The sequence below is a fragment of the Puma concolor genome, chromosome D2 (assembly GCF_028749965.1).
Source record: "Puma concolor isolate L17-30 chromosome D2, mPumCon1.1.hap2, whole genome shotgun sequence".
Taxonomy (NCBI): domain Eukaryota; kingdom Metazoa; phylum Chordata; class Mammalia; order Carnivora; family Felidae; genus Puma; species Puma concolor.
This window is the reverse complement of record NC_141677.1, coordinates 60,947,274-60,967,938: the sequence shown is the minus strand read 5'-3', so window position 1 is coordinate 60,967,938 and position 20,665 is coordinate 60,947,274. Positions and strand designations below refer to the sequence as shown.

The window sequence follows — 20,665 nt, the reverse complement described above, 5'->3', positions numbered from 1 at the left end:
TACAGACAAAACTTTGAAAGCAGCCAAAGAAAAAAGATGGATGCTTCATACACGGGAGCCAACAACATAAATAAAGGCAGACTCTTCACCATAAACAACAAAGGCTAGAAGACAAGAAATAACATTTTCAAATTGCTGAAAGGAAAAAAAAAAATCTCAAACCAGGTTTCTTACAATTAGAAAAGAGAATTATAAATATGAAAAGGAAGAGATCTAGAACAAACTCTGTGGTGCTGAATTGGAATTGAAGGTACCAATGTGAATTTATGGTTTTCAAATATATAAACCCAGATGTAAAATCTTGGCTTCTAGATACCATTTTACACTAAAAGGAACCATAGCTCTCTGGAGAAATGGCTGGTTACAGGACTGGATGGTGAAAATACAAGATGAACCTGGAGATCTGCAGGGAATGATGGCGATGTGTCAGAGGGGAATGATGCCAGCTTAAAGGGGCTTTTAGTAACCCAATATGGGATAATCTCAGTATTAAAATAAAAAAAATACAGTCTGTAATCTGTTGAATAAGGTACATTTCTTGAAAAACATAAATTACCAAAACTGACACAATAAGAAATAGAAAATCTGAATAGCTCTGCATCTATTAAAGAAATTAAAATTGTAATAAAAAATTATTCCACATAAATTTTAAAAAATCCTCCCATAAAGAAAACTTCTACCCAGATGGTTTCACTGGTGAATTCTATTAAATAATATGAAAGAAATAATACCAGAACTATACACAAACACTTTTAGAAAACAGAGGAGGAGGAGAAGACTTCTCATCTCATTTTATCAGGGCATCATAATCCTAACACCAAAAACTGACACAGACATTAGAAAGAAAACTACAGGCCAATATCCCCCATGAACACAGACACAAAAAGTCTTAATAAATTCAATTAATGTAATTCACCATATTAACAGAATAAGTGTGGATGGGAGCACTTGACAAAATTAAACACCCATTCATGATGACAATAACAACAACAAAAACAAACCAAAATCTCAGCAAACTAGAAATAAAAGGGAACGTTCTTAATCCCACAAAGAGTGGCTAAAAAAATGTTAACTAACATCATACTTAGTAGTGAAAGACCAAATACAGTCCCTCTGAGATTGGGGACAAGGAAGGCAAAGATGTTGTTCTCTTACCACATCTATTCAACATTGTATTGGAGGCCACTGCCATTCAAATAAAGCAAAAAAGGGAAACAAATGGCAAATATGTTGGAAAAGAAGAAATAAAACTGTCTTTAGTAACAAATGATAGGAAATAAGGTCAAGAGTCAAAAATCAATTTATATTTTCTAGCAACAAACAATTAGAGAATGAAAAAATTTACAATAGCACTGCAAAAAGATTAAAGAGTTAGACCTGAGTAAGAAATATACACTGAAAACTAAGAAACATTGCTCAGAAAAATTTAGAAAGACAATTAAATGCAGATATATACCATGTTTACAGACTGGAAAACTCAATATTACAGCAAGGTTAATTCTACTCAAATGGATACATGGTTTCAATAAAATCCAAATCAAAACCCACAGACTTCTTGAAAGAAACTAAGTTGATTCTAAAATCTATATAGAAATGCAAAGTATCTATGATAGCCAAAATAATATTAAAATTAAGAATATGGAAGACTTGGGGCACCTGGGTGGCTCAGTTAGTTGAGCATCCAACTTCGGCTCAGGTCATGATCTCACGGTTCAGGGGTTCGAGCCCCCCATTGCGCTCTGTGCTGACAGCTTACTCAGAGCCTGGAGCCTGCTTCGGATTCTGTGTCTCCCTCTCTCTGCCTCCCCCCCCACCCCCCGACTTGTGTTCTGTTTCTCTCTCTCAACAATAAATTAAAAAAAAGGACATGGAAGACTCACACACACACTACCTGATTTCAAGACTTACTAAAGCTACAATGATGAAGACAGTAGTATTTGGTGCAAGGATAGACACTTCTAAAAAGAAAAGGTACTTTGAGCTCGTCCTCTGTGTGGATTTGAAGTAGGGGTTGGCCAGTGCCTCAGCTGCTATTACCCTTTGCTCTGCATCCCAGCAGCACCCTCTTTTCCAGGAGGTGCAGAAATAGACTACACTGGGGGCACCTGGGTGGCTGGGTCGGTTAAGTGTCAGACTCTTGATTTTGGCTCAGGTCATGATCTCAGGGTTCATGAGATGGAGTGCTGCATCAGGCTCTCTGCTGACAATGCAGAGCCTGCTTGGGATTCTGTCTCCCGCATCCCCCTTCCCCTCCCCACTCTCTCTCTCTCTCAAAATAAATAAATATTAAAAAAAAAAAAAGAGAGAGAGAGAGAGAAATAGAATACACTTGTACAACCAACTGATTTTTGGCAGCGACACTTCTGGAATTCATTGGGGGAAAGAAAAGACTTTTCAACAATGGTATCAAAACAACTGAATAAAAAAGTGTAGGTAAAATAATGAACAGCACTCATAAGAACTAATTTGAGATGGACTAAAGGGTAAAAGCTAAAACTTACAAACCTTCTGGAAGAAAACCTAGAATATGTACAAATCATGGGGTAATGATTGACAGACCGGGTTTCATTCAAAAATTAGAAACTTTTCATCAAAACACACCATGAATAAGCAAGCCATATATTATGAGAAAACACAGAACACATATCTCACAGAGCCAGCAGCTAGAACTCAACAGAACTCAATACAATTGAGTTCTAGAACTCAATAATAAGACAATGCAATTTTTTTAAATGGCAAAAAAACTTAGATACTTCACAAAATATCTGAATAGCTAATAAGCACATCAAAAAGTATTCAACATATGCTCACTAAAAACGCTTTACATAAGAACATCCATAGCAACTTCACTTACAAAAATGCAAGCAGCTTAGGTGTCCATCAAAAGAGTGGAAAACAAACTATAATGTACTTATTCAACAGATATATCATAAAAAAGAATAAACTACTGATACAGTGGTATAAAATGGATGTCATAAAATTACACTGAGTGAAAGTCAGACTCCAAAAATCTATGATTCTATTACATGAAATTCTAGAAAAGGTGAAACTAACCTAGGAGAGTAAGCTGACCAGTTTTTGATTCACTGGCGATGGGAAAACTGATTGGGAAGGAGACCAAGGAAACTTTCTTGGGTAATGAAAATGTTCTATAGCTTGATGAGGGTGGTGGTTACACAGGTAGATAGACTCATCATTAACTCACTGACTTATACAATATCTATGCAGTTCACTGTATGAAAATTTTACGTCAGTGAAAATGTAAAAGTATGCAGTTAATATTTTAGAGGAAAAAGGACTAAATGTTTGCATAATTAATAAAAATACGCTATTTTCTAGGAAAAAAATAGTTATGGTAGGTTAGACAATTCCTTTTCCCCTCAGAAATGGTTAGAAGACACTCAGAGGAACATTAGACAGATTCAAGAAACCAGTTCTAGTCCTGCAGGAGTTTCTAGAGTAAGGCTATGCATAAGCTTTTATTTTCTAGACATCCCATCTGTAAAATGGGCATATGATCTTGTTTACCTCCCAAGAAAGTCACATAGCTTAGTAAACTAAAATTTGTCACAGTCTTAAGATCACCCTGGAATAAAAAGGCTAAAAAATTCAGTATTTTACATTCAATATTTTACTAAGACTTCTTCCAGGCTAGAATTAAACTAGTGAGTATAATTGCCACTGGCAAGATACGCTCTGTCCCCATGCAACATTCGGAAAGGTAGCCTCACTGCTGAACCAGAGGCAGAGAATTTTGCGTTGGAGTACTTTAATACGTTTTTATATTGCATATAAAGCACATAAGCATAAACCAGTAAGATGCCTTGCTGAAAACTACCTTCTTTGTGAAAGCAGGCTGTAATTCTGAACAAGTTTTCAATTTTCACAGTGCTGCTAGGGTAAAACATTTTAAAGAGTTTAATTTTTTACAATGGATTCAATGACATAGGATTATCTAACAAAGTAATGGCTAATCAATAGAAGGTTTAGTTGTCAGGTGAAACATATAACACACTAAAAGGGATTGATTGCCAGACTTCTCCTTATTTACTAGAAGGTATATATTTAAAATGACACAAACTTGTTACCAGGCTGCATTCTTTTAACCTTGCAAAAAGCTGCTTAAGAAATCTGTTCAGCAGCCCTATAGCAAAACAAGATACGGTATAATGAAAATGGGCAGCGATTGGGGGGCAGTACAGGGGGGTACAGGGAGGGGGGAGACGGGGACCTTCAGATATATGGTAACATCAAATCAAGTTCCCAGCAAGAATATGGGATAGAAAAAGCAAACTACAAGGCGACATCTAGGGAAGCTGGGACTGGGCTTTAAAAATGCCACGCTGATGCTACCCAATCTCATTCAATGGATGCAATGCTCTATCTGATCTCCTCCCAAAGTACTCTTAGGGCAGATTTTTAAAAGACTCATACAAAAGGGCACAATAGGCTCCCCTCACCATTTTTTTTTTTAATGGTACATCCACATTAAGCACTGAACACAAAATGAATTGGTCCATATGGGCTTCGACCAGCATATAAGCTGTTTCCTTTATAATTTATTCACAACATCTCAAGTCTCTATATGAAAATACACTTTTTATGGTCATTGCAACCCAGGAGTTCAATAATACTTTTTCTACTAAGTCAGTGATTACACAATTTATCAAAGAATGATTACCCTGAAATAAACATAAAACAAAACACCAACCCCCTATACAGTCTTCCTTCCTCAAAGTAATTTTAAGAAAGCCGGTTATTAAATTGCTTCTTTTGGAAGAAGGGTTTTTGTAGCTAGACACAAATTGCCAAACCATGTTTTTAAAAAAAGTTATTAGACTCTGAAGGATTCAGCCGAAGTGGGAAGTTAAATAAACAAATCACTTCATCAGACTTGGAAAAATCACTTTTGTCTTACTTAAGAGACCTACATTAATTACCTTTAAGATCTTTTACATGGACTATTTAAAATAAGTACAATTTATTTATTTATTTCAAATGAGGTGCTTCTTCCAAAGTATTAAATAATGTCTACAAATGCAAAAGCATTTTTATAAATAGGTAATTAAAACAGATGACTAAAATTAAGTCAAGCTGCAAAACATTACCCAGGATGCACTGTGATTTTTTTTTTTTTTTTTTTTAATAAACATCTCACGCAATATTTTTCCATCCAAAGCCCAAAGCACTTCAGGGGGTAAAAAAGAGGTAGGAAGTTTCATAGGGAAAAAAAAAGCACACATATATAATGAAATAACGCCAAACTCCAAACTAAAGTATTTACAAGATAGTCCCTTAAGCATAGTTTGTCATATTGCAATTACACCTTGCCTACTGCCAAGTCAAAGTGCTTACTATTGCCACTAGAGGGAGAAGTGTCTTAACACAAAGCAACAGCAGATAGGGAATGGGTTTTCTTGAGCAATTATCAGAACAAAGCTCCCCTGGCTGTGTGTACCTTCTAATTACTCAATACAATTAAAATGACTAACCTAAAACAAATAGAAAAAAAACTTGCCTGGCTAATATCTGGGACTTCATTAAACCTTCTCTCCTCATCAATCAAATCAGAAAGAAGGGAATGCCATCATATACAAACATTATAGAGCTATTAAAGGAAGTAAATTCAGTGAGGGTTTTTTTTGGTTTTGTTTTTTTTTTTTTAAGGAAGAAAAGAAGTGGCTCTCTTGAAAAAAAGAAATGTCGTGGTATTTACCCATCTGGATGCTGCTTGAAAACAAATTGTCCTCCAAAGAGCAGAAATACAGTATGTTTTCTCTCAGTTCACTGGCTTATGAATGACTTTTTGTTGTTGTTGTTGTTTTGTTAATACACAATATAATGTCATTTTCTGTGTCAGTGACGTGCTTTTTTCCTCCTACTCATCCAACTGTATAAAGGAGCTGTGCCAGTTAGACCCCCATGCTTATACGGGGCTGTTTAAGATCTTTACTGCTGTGTTTTATGGATCTACTCCAAGGTACTGTTCAGAACAACATAGGAATTTGGGGGCACAGGGATAGGGAAGGAAAACAGCTACTTATTCCTTCCAAAAGGCTTATGTAGTTCCCTTTATAAGGCCCAGTCATTAACAGAAGATGACAACACAGTCATTTTTCTTTCAGCTGACAATTGTGACATTTTTCCAGCAGCGTGCAAGGTGTTGAAAACCTGGCAGCTGTTACCTCCTGGGATGAAGATACTTTTTTATCCTCCCTTGACAGTTTAACTCAGTGGGTCAGCACCTTTAAAAGACTGCAAAGTATCCTTGAAGAGGATGGAAGCTTGAATTACTGCTCCCTCCCTAATCAATGTAAACCCTCACTGCAGGTGAAGTCTCCATCTATAGAGGTGCATGGGGGAGGAAAATGTAATGCCCTGAGCCAGATGGTTTTTATCTTGTTTTTAAAGAATAAAGGAACAAGCTAACAAGGGAGACAGCTACTTTGTTAGCTTCTTGGCCTCTCTCATGGCTTTGCATCCCCAGGGTTCCAGCTACACAAGAGAAAGAATACAGAAAAACGTAAACACTTAAAGAAATATAACTAGAGGGCTGGCATCATGCTGCTTTCAAAGAGTTGAGAGAGTTCTACTCAATGCTTTATTTATCACTGCCCACGTTCTCAGGATGGTAAGTGGACACATACACAAAGGGAATGGGGGATGGGGGAAGGATTAGATAGAGGTCACAATTTACTCAATTACATAGAAAGGCAGGGCTGACAGATCCTATTAGCACCAATGTGAAGCAAAGGAGTTGCATGTTGTAAGGCTACATTTTCAAAAAGTAATGAGTACTTTCATGTGTCCTCCCAGGCCTTTGCCCTTGTTTGCAGATATGAATAAAAGCTATGAAAACAGTTGCTATGGTTTCTTTGACTTCACATTTTAGGAATAAAAGTAGAAAGAAAATTGTAGCCACTTTGTACATTCTTTAAATAAAAGTTCACACTTCACTTAATGTGGATAGAAGAGATTATTCTGAAATTTAGAAAATTAAAAGAATACATTACCTTTCTTTCCCCACCAACTTTCCTGCCTTTTGATATGGAATGGAAAAGCAGGTATACAAAATGGCTTAGTGACACAGGGACCAATGTCTCCTGACTTTCTCCCTCAGTATTTTCTTTTTCTACTAATGTCTTTGTTAGGTTTTGGAATTACGGTAATGGTGGCCTCAGAATACAAGTCCGGAAGTGTTCCTGCCTTCTCTATTTTCTGAGTTTGCACAGGAGTGGGTTATTTATTCTGCAATATTTCATAGAATTCACCAGTGAAACCATATGGGGGCCTTTTGATAATCTGATTTCTTTAAGAGACATCAGGCTATTCAAATTTGGTTTCACCTTGCATTGGTTTCTGTAAGTTTTATTTTTCAAGGAATTAGTCCATTTCATCTAAGTTGCCAAAGCTGTGGTTTAAAGTTGTTTATAATATTCCCTCATTATCCTTTAAATGTCTGTAAGAATTGTAGTGATAACCTTTCTTTTAGCTCCTACAGTGATTAAGTAACTCAAAGTTACCACACAGTAGTCACAGTCTATCAACACCTGTGAAACTGTACTTTAGAACAATATATGTAAACTATAAAATCAGTTTAAAACACTACTATGTAACCAAGCATTTAAAAATAAAAAGTGAAAGAGTTCCTGAAATCCCATTAGAAATATCTGTAAAAGAATCTCAAGGGATTGGCCTACATGATGCAAATCCTACCTACATCAACACTAGGGAAAAGGCAGCTTTGACATCTTTTTATCTATATAGCTTGACTAAAGTGGGGAGGGGGAGCAAATGGCACTTCATTATTGTCATGCAACAGAGAAAAGGGGGAGTTTAAACAGCTTATATATTATGTCCTACATTAAAAAAATCAGCAGTGGGGTAATCAAGTTCAGGGCAGTCCCGGACAGCTGCCCTGTGACCCGCTTCTATTGACCCCTGCTATTCATCACTCTTCCCTAAGATTGAGAGGGCAAGCTCCTAGGGAGTGACCACCACAATAGACAGACACAAGCCAACAGTAATCTGGTTCGAGCAAAAAACCAGATGGCACTGCAATAAATTTACAAATCTGCATTCATGGGGCTGTTAAAACACCCAGAAGCTAAAAGATTCAGAGGGCCCCAAGAGGATCTCCTACTTCCCAGTTTCTAAAGGCCATTTCTCTTTCCAAGAACACTGAGTTCATGCTCTTCATAAAGAGAATAGAGAAAAAACCCTTTACAAAGAGAGGAGGGGGAAAAAAAAACCTCATGACCTAATTAATCTCCAGAGCTTGGATCTCAACACTGAATGGCAGATATTAGAAAAACCATTGTGGAGCAATAGGAGGAAAAACAAAAACAAAAACAAGACAGTTGTTATATTAGAGTGGAGAGGGTGAAGCAAACCTGCTAAAAAGCAATGAAAAAGCCACATCAAATCTCTTTCAAATATTGCACACGACAGATCTTGCAAGTAGAAAATGATTCAATAATGTATGCATTTATTTTTAAAATGAATCAGATTAGTCCCATGTGTGACCTGCTGGTCCATCTGTATGTGCTGGACTTAATAGGCACGATTCTCTCTCTTGCTTCAGTTTGAAGTATGAGAGAGATAAATTTAGTTTAATTTTCAACAGATCAGCCTATCCATTTTCCAAATGGACCATCTGGATCAGCCTATTAAAATTAATTTATAACTTTGCAGAGTGAAAATTCGTTTGTTAGCTTAAATAAAGTTGCCAAAACTTTTTGTTGTGTCATTGTTTTCTGACAGTTGTTTCTGAATAGTGGGCAGACCGCTTCCACCTCTAAATTTATCTTACTCAATACTGTTCTATTTATTTAGATTTATAGATCAGGTGTTTGTCTCCAAATAGTTAAAGTTGTAACTGCACAATACCAATCACTGATCATTTGGGTTTTTTACAAAGCTTCCTGAATGGATTCAATTCTACTTACTAGACAATAATTTTTACAAAAAACGAAAGTGCCCATCCCCAAATTTTTAACAGAAAGTAAATAAAAAAATGGACATATCACAGTTTCAAGTACTTTCTCCCGAAATTAACACTGTATACAGGGGCACCTGCGTGGCTCAGTTGGTTAAGCGTCTGACTTCGGCTCAGGTCACGATCTCAGAGTTTGTGGTCTCGAGCCCCGTGTCGGGCTCCGTGCTGACAGTTCAGAGTCTGGAACCTGCTTCAGATTCTGTGTCTCCCTCTCTCTCTGCCCCTCCCCTGCTCATGCTCGCTCGTGTTCTCTCACTCTCAAAACTAAAATAAACATTAACAAAACCCAAACACTATACAAACCGGAATAAGAAGGCAGAAGTAGAAACACTTGGGCAACATGGAGATCTCGGTTTTAACTCACTGACTGGCTAATAATAAGCAAGTCCTCTAGTCTCTCTAAGCCTCCATTTTCTTCATCTATAAATCAGAGACCCTATCTAGAAACTTTGCAGGGGGATTGTGAGGATGGAATGAAACAAGTAGCAGGGTTATGGTGGGCACTCAACAAATATTAGACCTCCTTTTTCCTAGAATAATGCCATAATGCGAGTAAATTAAAATTATTTTTACTACTGCTCGTTCTCATCTTATCCAACTATATATTAAAAGTTAATAGGTGGTATGCCTATTCTCTGGCAACACTGTAAGAACTTGTTTTTGTTGCTAGTGGGAGACAGAAGATGTTAGAGGTTGTTGCTACAGGCAGTGAGAAGAAGAAATTTTTTGATGAAATGTTTTTGGACATTTTAACCCCCAAAAAAGTTTTTTTTAACGTTTATTTACTTTTGAGAGACAGAGACTGACAGAGTGCAAGCAGGGGAGGGGCAGAGAGAGAGAGAGAGAGGGAGACACAGAATCTGACGCAGACTCCAGACTCTGAGGTGTCAGCAGAGAGCCTGATGAGGGGCTCAAACTCACCAACTGTGAGATCGTGACCTGAGCTGAAGTTGGTCACCCAAGTGGCCCAGGACATTTTAATTTTAAAAAAGAGAGCACCAAGGAATTAACTTTCAAAGTAAAATGTGTTACCTTTGGGGATTGGGAACACAGTAAGCAGTAAATTTTTTTAGGTTATCAGTAACAGTCTTTACTTTTAGAAAAGGCAAATATCGCTCAGACTAAAAGGAGCTAACTTCTCTAGAGGCAGATCCCTTTTGATTGTTAATTTTTTTTTACTGTATTAAGAATCTCAGTAGGAAAGTAAGATTTAAAGCCAACTATTCTACTATCTGCACTTAAGAAGCAATTCAAGTTATTTTTCCTGAATAAGAAAACTTTTATTTGATGTTGTTTTCACTACACGTAAGCAATCGATCTGTCCTGTACTTGTACACCTAGGATATTTTTAAATGAGTGGGAAAACAATGTTACCTGATTGAAATTGATGGCTATAGCCAGACCAACTTCAAAGTACTCTTAATTTAAGCTCTAATGCTTAATGAATGGCAAATTGAGGGTTTCCTGTCTTTTGTTTTGTTGTTGGTAGCTTTTTACTTTAAGACAGACTGAATTTCATACCTGTCTAAGTGAATTCTTCTCTGGTATTATCTTCCTAGGGGGTTCGCCATTATTACAGTCTTCTCTCTCTGAGGAATTCTGTGAAAGAAAGTAAGCTTTAATTCAGTTCTCATTATCTTCAATCTTATTCTGTGGGGGTAACTGAATTACATTTCTAATTCTGTAAGCTAGAATACCATGTATATTTATGCATTTATTCATTTGAAGATTTATATACACATAGACATACACTTATGTAAAGGAAAACATATGCCCATGTATATAAATAAATGTAAGTAGGGACGTAGGTGGAAAGTATTTCATTTATATTTAAGCACTGCCCAGCAGATCACATTCATCAGATATCTAGTTTATTGCTCTTTGAAAATGCAGGTGGGCACTGGACATGAGAAAGTTCCAGTTTATGCTTAGCTGATAACAACTTAAAGCATGATTATTACCTTCTCTTTAAATAATTAGTTTTGAACTATACTAAATGTTTGGTCACTACAAATTCTCAAAGTATGGATCCTAAAAAAAGAGTTCTTTCTCTTCTTCTTCTTCTCAGATTTGATTTTCTTTTATTAAAAATAACATAGTACTTAGCTCAAAACAACATCATTTCATCAATGCTTTAGGATTAGAGTCCATTCTTGCCACTATCATCTCAAATAGCAGCTAGGAGGCCATAAATGTCAATGGGATTTTTAAATACTTAAGAAGAGGAGGAAAAACAACAATCCAATTGAAAGCAAGTTCAGAATTCTAAATATCAACAGAATTATAAAGCAGCAACACACAGAATGGGAGAAAATATTTGCAAATCATGTATCTGATAAAGGACTAATATCTAGAATATGTAAAGAAGTTGTCAACTAACCAAACAAAAAACCCCAAACAACCCAATTCAAAAATGCACAAAGGACTTGGCTAGACATTTCTCTAAAGAAGGTACAAACGGCCAATCAGCACATAAAAAGATGACCAACATCACTAATCATATTTCAGAATGTAAATCAAAAAGTGTAAGTAGATACCACATCACATTCATCAAGAAGGCGACTATAAAAAACAGACAAAAACCAAAATATATATTGGCAAGGTTGCTGAGAAATTGGAACTCTTATGCACTGTTAGTATGAATGTAGAAACAGCTGCTATGGAAAACAGTATGGTGGTTCCTCAAAAATTAAAAATAGAATTATCATATGATCCAGCAATTCCACTTCTGGTATATACTCAAAAGAGTAGAAAGCAGAGTCTCAAGGAGGTATGTGCACATTCATGTTCATAGCAGCATTACCCACAATAGCTAAAAGGTGGAAGCAATCCAAGTGTCCACTGACTGATGGAAGGGATAAATAAAATGTGGTGTATACATCAAAGGAACAGGGTTCAGCCTCAAAAAGGAAGGAAAATGATACAGGCTACAACATGGACAAACCTTGAGAACATTATGCTAAGTGACATAAGTCAGTCACAGAAAGATAAACACTGTATGATTCCACATATATGAGATACTCAGAGTAGTCAAAATCATACAGAAAGCGGATGGTGATTGCCAGGGACTGGGAGAAGGGGGGAATGGGGAATTATTGTTTAATGGGTATAGAATTTCAGTTTTACAAGATGGAGAATTATGGAGACAGATGCGGGTGATGGTTGCAAAACATTATGAGTGTATTTAACACCACTAAAAAATGGTTAAGATGATTAATTTTGTTATATATTTTTACCACAATACAAAATAATAGAAAAAAAATCTGGTAATCAACACATGTAAGTCACTATCTGCAAGGGAAAATACAGAAACTCCGAATACATATTTTTGGGTACTATTTTCCACAACTACCTTTATAGTGTTAATATTTTAATATTTGCAAGTTTAAAATACTCATTACATATATCCAACACAGTCTAACTGGGGAGCTACTTTATTTTTAGATCCAGGAATTGTTTCCAAACATGAGTTGATCTGAAAATTTTCATATAAGTATGAAGTAATTAGTAGAGTATAGGATCATAACTGTACTTTAAACTTAGGTGTACCTTTTTTGGTTTGTATCAAATATTGTATTTTAAAATATATTAAAGGACAAGCAGCATATATATAGTGTCATTTTAGGGCCTTTGCACCTCTGTGGCTACAATCTGTGGGCCCTGTGCATTACCTGTAGTTGGGTGACAGACTACTACTGTAAGGTGTTCCTTTTGGGCAGAAATCTCTTATGAGATTTAACCTGATATTTTATATTTGTGATGACCACTTGAAGGTAATGGTCCCTAAAATTAAGACAAAAAAGAAAAAAATATGCTTTGCTATAAGCAAGGGACAGAGAGACTCAATAACTTCAGAATTCTGTTTTTCTCCCCATTTTGAAAAAAAAGTAATTTAGTCTACCTACAAAACAGAGAGATAAAGCTGAATTAATGACTATAAAGCATTCCAAACAAGGAAACTAGCAATGTATGCCACTGTAAGATAAGCAAAGGAGGGGAAAGGCCAACATTAAACCCGTAAGATCAACTTGAGTATTTAACTTTAAAAAAAAAAAAAAAGAAAGTATAGGGGAGCCTAGGTGGCTTAGTCAGTTAAGTGTCTGACTCTTGGTTTTGGCTCAGGTCATGATTCATGGTTTGTGTGGTTGAGCCCTGTGTCGGGCTCTGTGCTGACAGTGCAGAGCCTGCTTGGGATATTCTCTCTCCCTCTCTGCCCCTCCCCAGCTCTTGTTCTCTCTCTCTCTTTCACAAAGTAAATAAATAAACGTTAAACAAAATAAAAAATAAAGTATAAATCAAAGTTTTAAATGCTAAAATTAAAAAATTAAATGTTTTACAGAATACAAACTTAAGGCAGTATTCAATTATAAACTTACAATTTGCAAGTAACTATTCCCCAGACCATGAAGTTCCACCCTCCCTTAAATGAAGTACCATTTATAATCAAAACTGGTTTAATTCAATGTAAATTCCTATATTTGAACATTAATTATGTTTTGTAAAAATGTCATCATAATAAACTGGAAGCCTAGTTATGTTTTGGTCAAAGTTTATTATAGTAAAGTCACCATAAAGCACATTTTTACTGTATACGTACAGGAAGGGAAACAAAATTGATGGTAAACTCTCTATATACTAAATTACATTGTGAAAACAGTAACGTGAACCTAATGAGCGGCAACTATCTAGCCCATATCCACAATTTTCTTCCTCCTGACTCTCTTAATCTGATTTATTTATCTCTACCTCACAGTAGAGAGATCTGATAGACACTACCTTAACATTATGTGCCTCTTGATATGATGTACTGAGAAGAACACATTATTACTTCTGAGGTAACCTTGCCAAAAATATCTGAGCTCAATCTGATCACAGAAAATATCAGACTAACCCAAATTGAGGGATTGAGTAATTTTTTAAAATTACTAGTATTGTACTAACAAAAAATGTCACAGTCATGAAATACAAAGAAAGACTAAGGATCTGTTTCAGGTGAAAGGAAACTAAAGAGACATGACAACTGAATGCAACTTGTGCTCTGAGATCACTGGGGTGGGGGTAAAATTGATGGTAAACTCCTCTGTACAGACTTATATAGTGACAACAGTGATCTGCATCTAACAGAATGAGTAGTGCCTATCTAGACCACACCCACGATTTTCTTCCTCCTGACCCCTCTACTGCATTTGATTTTGATGGTTAAGTACTGAGTATTGTGACATAATGGTATAAAAAAACATTATTGGAACAATTAGAAAAATTTGAATAAGGTCTACAGATGAGCTAATAACATTGTATTGGTGTTAATTGCCTGATTGTTTCCTCACTTTTAAAATTTACATACAGAAAAATTCACTTGTTTTGGTGTTTAGTTATACGAGTTTGACAAAAAACATACCGTTATGTAACTACCACCGCACTCAAGATGTATCATTTCCCAAATTCTCTTGCACTGCCCTTATCCAGTGAGCCCCTTTCTCTAGTAATCACAGATTTTTTTTGTCTCGATAATTTTATCTTTTCCAAATATCACAAAATGGAACCATATACTATGTAATTTTTTGAGCCTTTACCCACTTGGCTTAATACATCTGAGATTCACTCTTGTTGAATAGACCAGTAGTTCTTTCCTTTTTACTGTCAAGTAGTATCACTGTATGGATGCTCCACAGTTTCTTTATACATTGTTTCCTGATTTTGCTAATTTGTACTGTGATTATTTGAAAGAATATCCTTGTTTTTTGGAACATACAATGAAACACTTATGTTGGAAAAAGGACATTATATCTGTAACTAACTTTCAAAAGGTTCAGAAAAAATAATAAGTAAATGAATGTGAGCACATGTTTCCACATAAACAGAGATAAAGCAAATGTGGCAACATGTTAATATGTGGAGAATATGTGTGAAGAGTATAAAGGGACTCTCTTCACTATTCTTTCAACTGTTCTGGAATTCTGAAATCATGTGAAAATAAAAAATAGCAAGTAAAACTGATGAAACCTAGAGGAAAATATGTTTAAAAATGGAAAGACGGGGCTCAGCTGGTTAAGCGTCTGACTCTTGATTTCGGCTCAGGTCATGATCTCATGGTTCGTGAGTTTGAGCCCCGCACTGGGCTCTGCGCTGACAGCACGGCGCCTGCTTGGGATTGATTCTCTCTCTCTCTCTCTCTCTCTCTCTCTCTCTCTCCCTGCCCCTCCCAACTTGCTCTCTCTCTCTCTCAAAATAAATGAACTTAAAAAAAATGGAAAGGTAGAAGTCAGATAAGTGAAAAATAAATTTTGGGGGAAAAATTCCCTCAAATATAAATAAAAGTTACATTCTACCACTTAACCCTGAGCCAACTAGAAGAATCTGACTGCCTATTACAGCTCATTCACAATACTCAGATTAAACATTTCATTATAGTAAACACATTTGCAGAATGTATTTGTAGTCCTGGAGCAATAATATGGTATAAATAGTAGCAGTATATTAAAATATTTCTAAAATATTTCATTACTTTTCATAAATTTATTACCTTTAATTCAATATTTCTCACTTAAGCCCAGAAGCCCCTGGGTGGCTCAGTAGGTTAAGCATCTGACTCTTGATTTCGGCTCAGGTCATGATCTCACAATTCCTGAGCTCAAGCCAAGCATCAGGCTCTGCGCTGACAGCATAGAGCCTGCTTTGGATTCTTTCTCCCGCTCTCTCTGCCCACCCCACCCTCATGCCTGCACCCCCTCTCTTAGTCCAGCACTTACTAGTTTAGAATTGTAACTTCAAACTGGAAGCATTTGGGTTGTAACACCTATACACATACTCACAGATGTTTGGGTAGGAAAAAGTCAATGAAGTGAAATAATGCTAAAGCCTGTGCATTAGATCTCAGGGATGTATTTTGGATAAAATGTGTCCAGGAGTAACCTCGAGTTGAATAAAAAAGAAAAAGAAATCATCTCAAAGAAAGTATTCAGGTGATAAATTTAAATAACCTGTCTCAAAATCAACATATCCAAATTTAAGGCACTCTTTTACCATTCTTACCCATCTTAGGCCACCTCCTTCTCTCCCAACTTTTCTTTCCACCTCAAACTTAAATCCTCAGTCAATTTTTACTCATCCCTCCCCCCGACTTTTTTTTTCTTTGAATGTATCTAACCAATTTCAGGTTTTCAATTTTTCCTTTGAATCATCTTTTTTAATAGATCTAACCCTTGGTTTGTATTTCCAGTCTCTACTCTAGGCCACCACCAATGCTATTACTATTGAGACAGCCTTCTGACACACTTACCGAAACCCTTATCTAAACCATTCTATACACTACTGTCAAAACCATCGTTCTAAAAAGACTTACCTCATCTCACCCCACACCTTGCTCAAACACCTTTTATAGCTCTCTGTCACCTTCAGGATTAAGTCCAAACCTCTTAGTATAGCATCCACAATCTGGACAATTTACCTTTCCATCAGTCTCTGGAACCATTTACATGACATTATTTACCATTCTCCAAAGTATGAAAAGCACTCTCTCATCCCTGTGCTTTTGCTAATTCTATTCCCTCAGTGTGTAATAGACTCCTTTCCTGATCTCTCCATCATCAAAATCCTGATTCAAGAATCAACTAAAACGATACTTTGTCAGGGAAGCCTACGCTTATCCCCTCCTCCACCTACACCCACCCCAGATGGAACTGATTACTCTGAATTAGCACTTTATTTCTATTTTGGCACTTCTACTTTATATCTCTCTATATTATATCTCTCTGTGAACAAGCTTCCCACCCCTACTCCCCACTGTAAGATTCCTTCTGAGCAGGGGCAGTTTCTTTTTCATCTGCATTTTCCAGTGAGTGGCTCAGCACAAAGTTTGAGAACATAATATGAGCTTTTAAGCGTTTGCTGGATTGAATGCTATTGCCAGATTAATCTTTCTTAAACACCACCAATTTCATGGTGGTCTTTTTTCCTTAAAAACGTTCAGTAGCCCTTTGTATCTATGGAATCAAATATTAAGTTCTAGGCCTGATTTTCAAGATCTTCCAGAATTTTCTGCCACATTACACCAAGTTATTTCCCTCAACATACATTTTCTGCCCTAGTCAAGCAAGTCTCTTCACAGTCTTATAAACAAGTGATATGACCTCAACATTTTCAGGCTGGAAGGATCCTTAATTTTAATGTCATTCATTCAACAATTATAAACACAAGAAAATTATTTAATCTATTCAAGTCCTACCCATTCTTGAAATGAGTTTCAACTGTCGAATTCTCTAAGAAACCATACAGCTATTCCATCTTTCCCTACTGGAAATTCCTTAACATTTTTATCTTGGTCCACACAGTTGAGCACTTAATTAGGTAAATGTCTGCATGTTACTCTCAGCTACCCAATAACATTGAAAGCTTACTGGGTAAAAAGTCTTTGTGGCTCCGTGTACTTCCCAACACATTACATAATATACAGATAAGTGCTTAATAAATAATCAAAGCCCTATACCCACATTGTCCAGCTAGCTTTAAAAAAGATTTTCAGGGGCGCCTAGGTGGCTCAGTCGGTTAAGCATCCAACTTCAGTTCTGGTCACGATCTCGCGGTTTGTGGGTTTGAGTCCTGAATCGGGCTCTGTGCTGACAGCTCGAAGCCTGGAGCCTGCTTTGGATTCTGTGTCTCCTTCTCTCTGCCCCTCCCCCACTTGTGCTCTGTCTCTGTCTTTCAAAAATAAAAAAATGTAAAAAAAATTTTTAGTAAAAAAAAAAGATTTTCAAAGCAGAAAACCTTCAAAGTGATAGCCCAACTACAGTCCTACTAGCCCATCACTAAGGATGTCAGCATGACAATTTAAAGCAGGAGCTAGCAAGTTCCTGCTCTAAATAAAGTTTTTGCAAATAATGTTTTACTGGAACTTAGCCAACTCCACTCATTCATTCACCTTTTATCTATGGCAACTTGCATACATCAATGGCAAAGGTGAATAATCACAATAGAGATCCTATGGCCCAGAAAGCCTCAAATATTTATTGTCTGGTCCTTTACAGTTAAAGTTTGCCAAGCCTTGATTAAGAAGGAAAAGTTCTTCTGTGGATAAGCAAAGCACTCCTGATTCTTCAGAACTGGATTTTATTTGTTTCTCCCAGTGTCCAAAACAAGTAGACGGATTTTGATGATAGCACACAGCAGGTTTACGGCTAGGGCAATATTCTCCACGACCTAGTAAGTGGCTTATTTACTGTTTTCAGTTATCTATTCGAACACACAACTCCTGATGACATGGATAATCAAGAGTTGATTATATAATCAAATGAAAAACTAAACTAATTTACACAGTGATGAAAAGTCAAGCCACTTGTAATGACTTATCATAATCTTTGAATAAGCATCTTGCTCAAGGTTGGATGGTGCAACAGAGCCTGAGTCTGTCTAAATAGACATCTGTTATAAATAAAATAATCACTGCCAACACTAGAAGTAACATTCCCCACCTATGCCACATTTCTTATTGAGAAAATTCAAAGGATTCTGTAACCAGGAAAGTTATATCATTTTAGTGAAGTGGGTAAATTGTGGTGATTTTGACTCTGATTTTGAACACATTTAAAAAACGGAGTCATTTGAGCATCATCACATAGAATGACAACCACATGAAAGATGAAATCTTGAGACCAATTTCTAATAGCTAGTTGCAAACATCATACAGTGGGCTTGATTGGTAAATTAGTAATTGAATTAATATTTTTCCCATTAACTTAATATATCATTTGGAACTAAGAACAGCCTCCAAATATATATGATTTGCAATTCTCAAAAACAGAAACAATTCTACAAGGTTAAAGGTAATTTAACTACATGGATAAGAACCACTCAAACCCTTTAGTGAAAGGTGACAACCAAAATATGTGTGTGTGTATCTAAACAAATTTTAATTAATCCTTCTAGGATACATTGGGGAAAACATAAGTCATTTAAGTTCAGAAGCTGACTGAAGAATCCTATTCAAGGACCAGTTCTAGGGAGGACCTGAAGTGTCCTCATAAGATAATATTCTCTGGCATGTTTTCATGCACACTGCTTCTCCAGCACGTTTATCATTTGACATACTCGATTAAACCACAACCACATCAAAGCCTCCCCATCCTGCTAAACTTCAACAAGATCTTCCAGTTAAAGCTTTCAAGAAGTGGTATTTTCTAGTAATATACCAATCCGAGCACAGTGCTAGGAACCAGATATAATGGAAAGCACTATCAGACAACCAAACACACAGGATTTCCATTAGTACTGTCTTACTTCCTATGAGAGAAGTAAAAAAAACTACCAACTAGATTTTTTCCCCTGCGACACTGTCCGGCACTAATTATAAAACACTACAGATGCAGCCTTTCTAAAAATGCAAAGGGATTGTGTATATTTGCAAAGAACAACTATTTTTTATGCTTCCAAATTCTTAATCCTGTTTGGAGCTGTCAGTGGGGGTTAATGGAAGCCTTGGATAGGAGAATTCCAATCTGGTTGGCAGATGGATAGGTTGGTTATAGCTGCATAACTATGTCTTGCCTGCAGGCACAATTCAGAACACTGTTAAAGCAATATAAAGTCTCTGTCAAGCTGAACCATTTGGATCAGTAGCAAGGAGAAATAATAATAAAAAAGAAGTTCATTTCTGGGCCTTGTGCATTTATGCTAGTATGCAGAAACTGATTAATTGTCATAGTGTGCTGGTCTTCTATACTTCAGATTTCTACTTCTGGAGTAGATTTTGCATGCTAATATAATCATTCTCCCTCTTGAGACATTAGCAAATAATCAAATGAAAAACAGGATCATAATTTACTGAGATTCGAGCAATTCTCTATGCAAATTTGACTTGTTATTGCTGCTGCCTCGTTAATCTGAATGCCTTTGACAAACTCCTTTGATTTATGAACTCGTGACAACTCCAATGTGTATATATTTTGCTAGATTGACATTATCATTAAGAGTGGGTGGACTGAGCTCACATGAATGGCTGATTTTATTCGCTGGTGTCTGCTGCTCAACAGCTGAGCATCTCCTCCTCACAAAGCCCCTGAGCGTCAGGCTCTTCCCATCTTCCCATCCATTCATCATCTCGATGTTAATTGGCCCAGGCTTTAAGCAAATTTTCAACACGATTTAAAGGCACGATGACACTGATTACTGACCCTCTGCCATACGGTGCCTATTGATTAACCTGACAGAGATGATGAGCTTGAGGGAAACTAGGTGTGTGGGGACCTCAGGGGGAAAAATATATTGTCTATGCAGGCAAACACTTGTCATTACCTCACAAGCTTGAATTTGCACTGCACACATTCTTAAAACACATTACTGCATTAACACCTACAGCTAACACAGAAAGTGCTTTCTGTATTCAGAGATATTACAGATATGTCCTGTCAAAGCACATGACACATTCAGTATTTAGAAGAACTCCCAGATAGATGGCTGCCTTTCAACCAATTATACTTGTGCTAGCTGATATATGTATTTTAGGTTAAGTTCAAAGAAAGTGTTGGGTGGCTTGGTAGTTCTGTAGGATACCAGAAAATAATTAGAAGAGGAAAACATACTGGGTTTTTAATAAATACAGAAAGGAAGAAAAGGAGTAAGATTGCTATCATTCCACCAATACTATAATCTGCCGTTCTACCACTATTAAAATAA

At 36.5% G+C, this 20,665-nt stretch overlaps 1 protein-coding gene across 9 annotated transcripts in view; it reads right to left on the bottom strand.

The window, feature by feature from the left end:
* Positions 1 to 20,665, bottom strand: part of BTRC (beta-transducin repeat containing E3 ubiquitin protein ligase) — a 180,915-nt gene that overhangs the window by 73,021 nt on the left and 87,229 nt on the right. For 6 of the 9 annotated variants that reach the window (XM_086680678.1, XM_086680677.1, XM_086680674.1 and 3 more), the window contains one exon: positions 10,520 to 10,597. The exons of the other annotated variants lie outside the window; for them this stretch is intronic. In XM_086680678.1, coding sequence (XP_086536804.1) covers positions 10,520 to 10,597 — 78 coding nt within the window. The remainder of the gene's footprint in view (positions 1 to 10,519; positions 10,598 to 20,665) is intronic. 9 annotated transcript variants of the gene reach the window in all.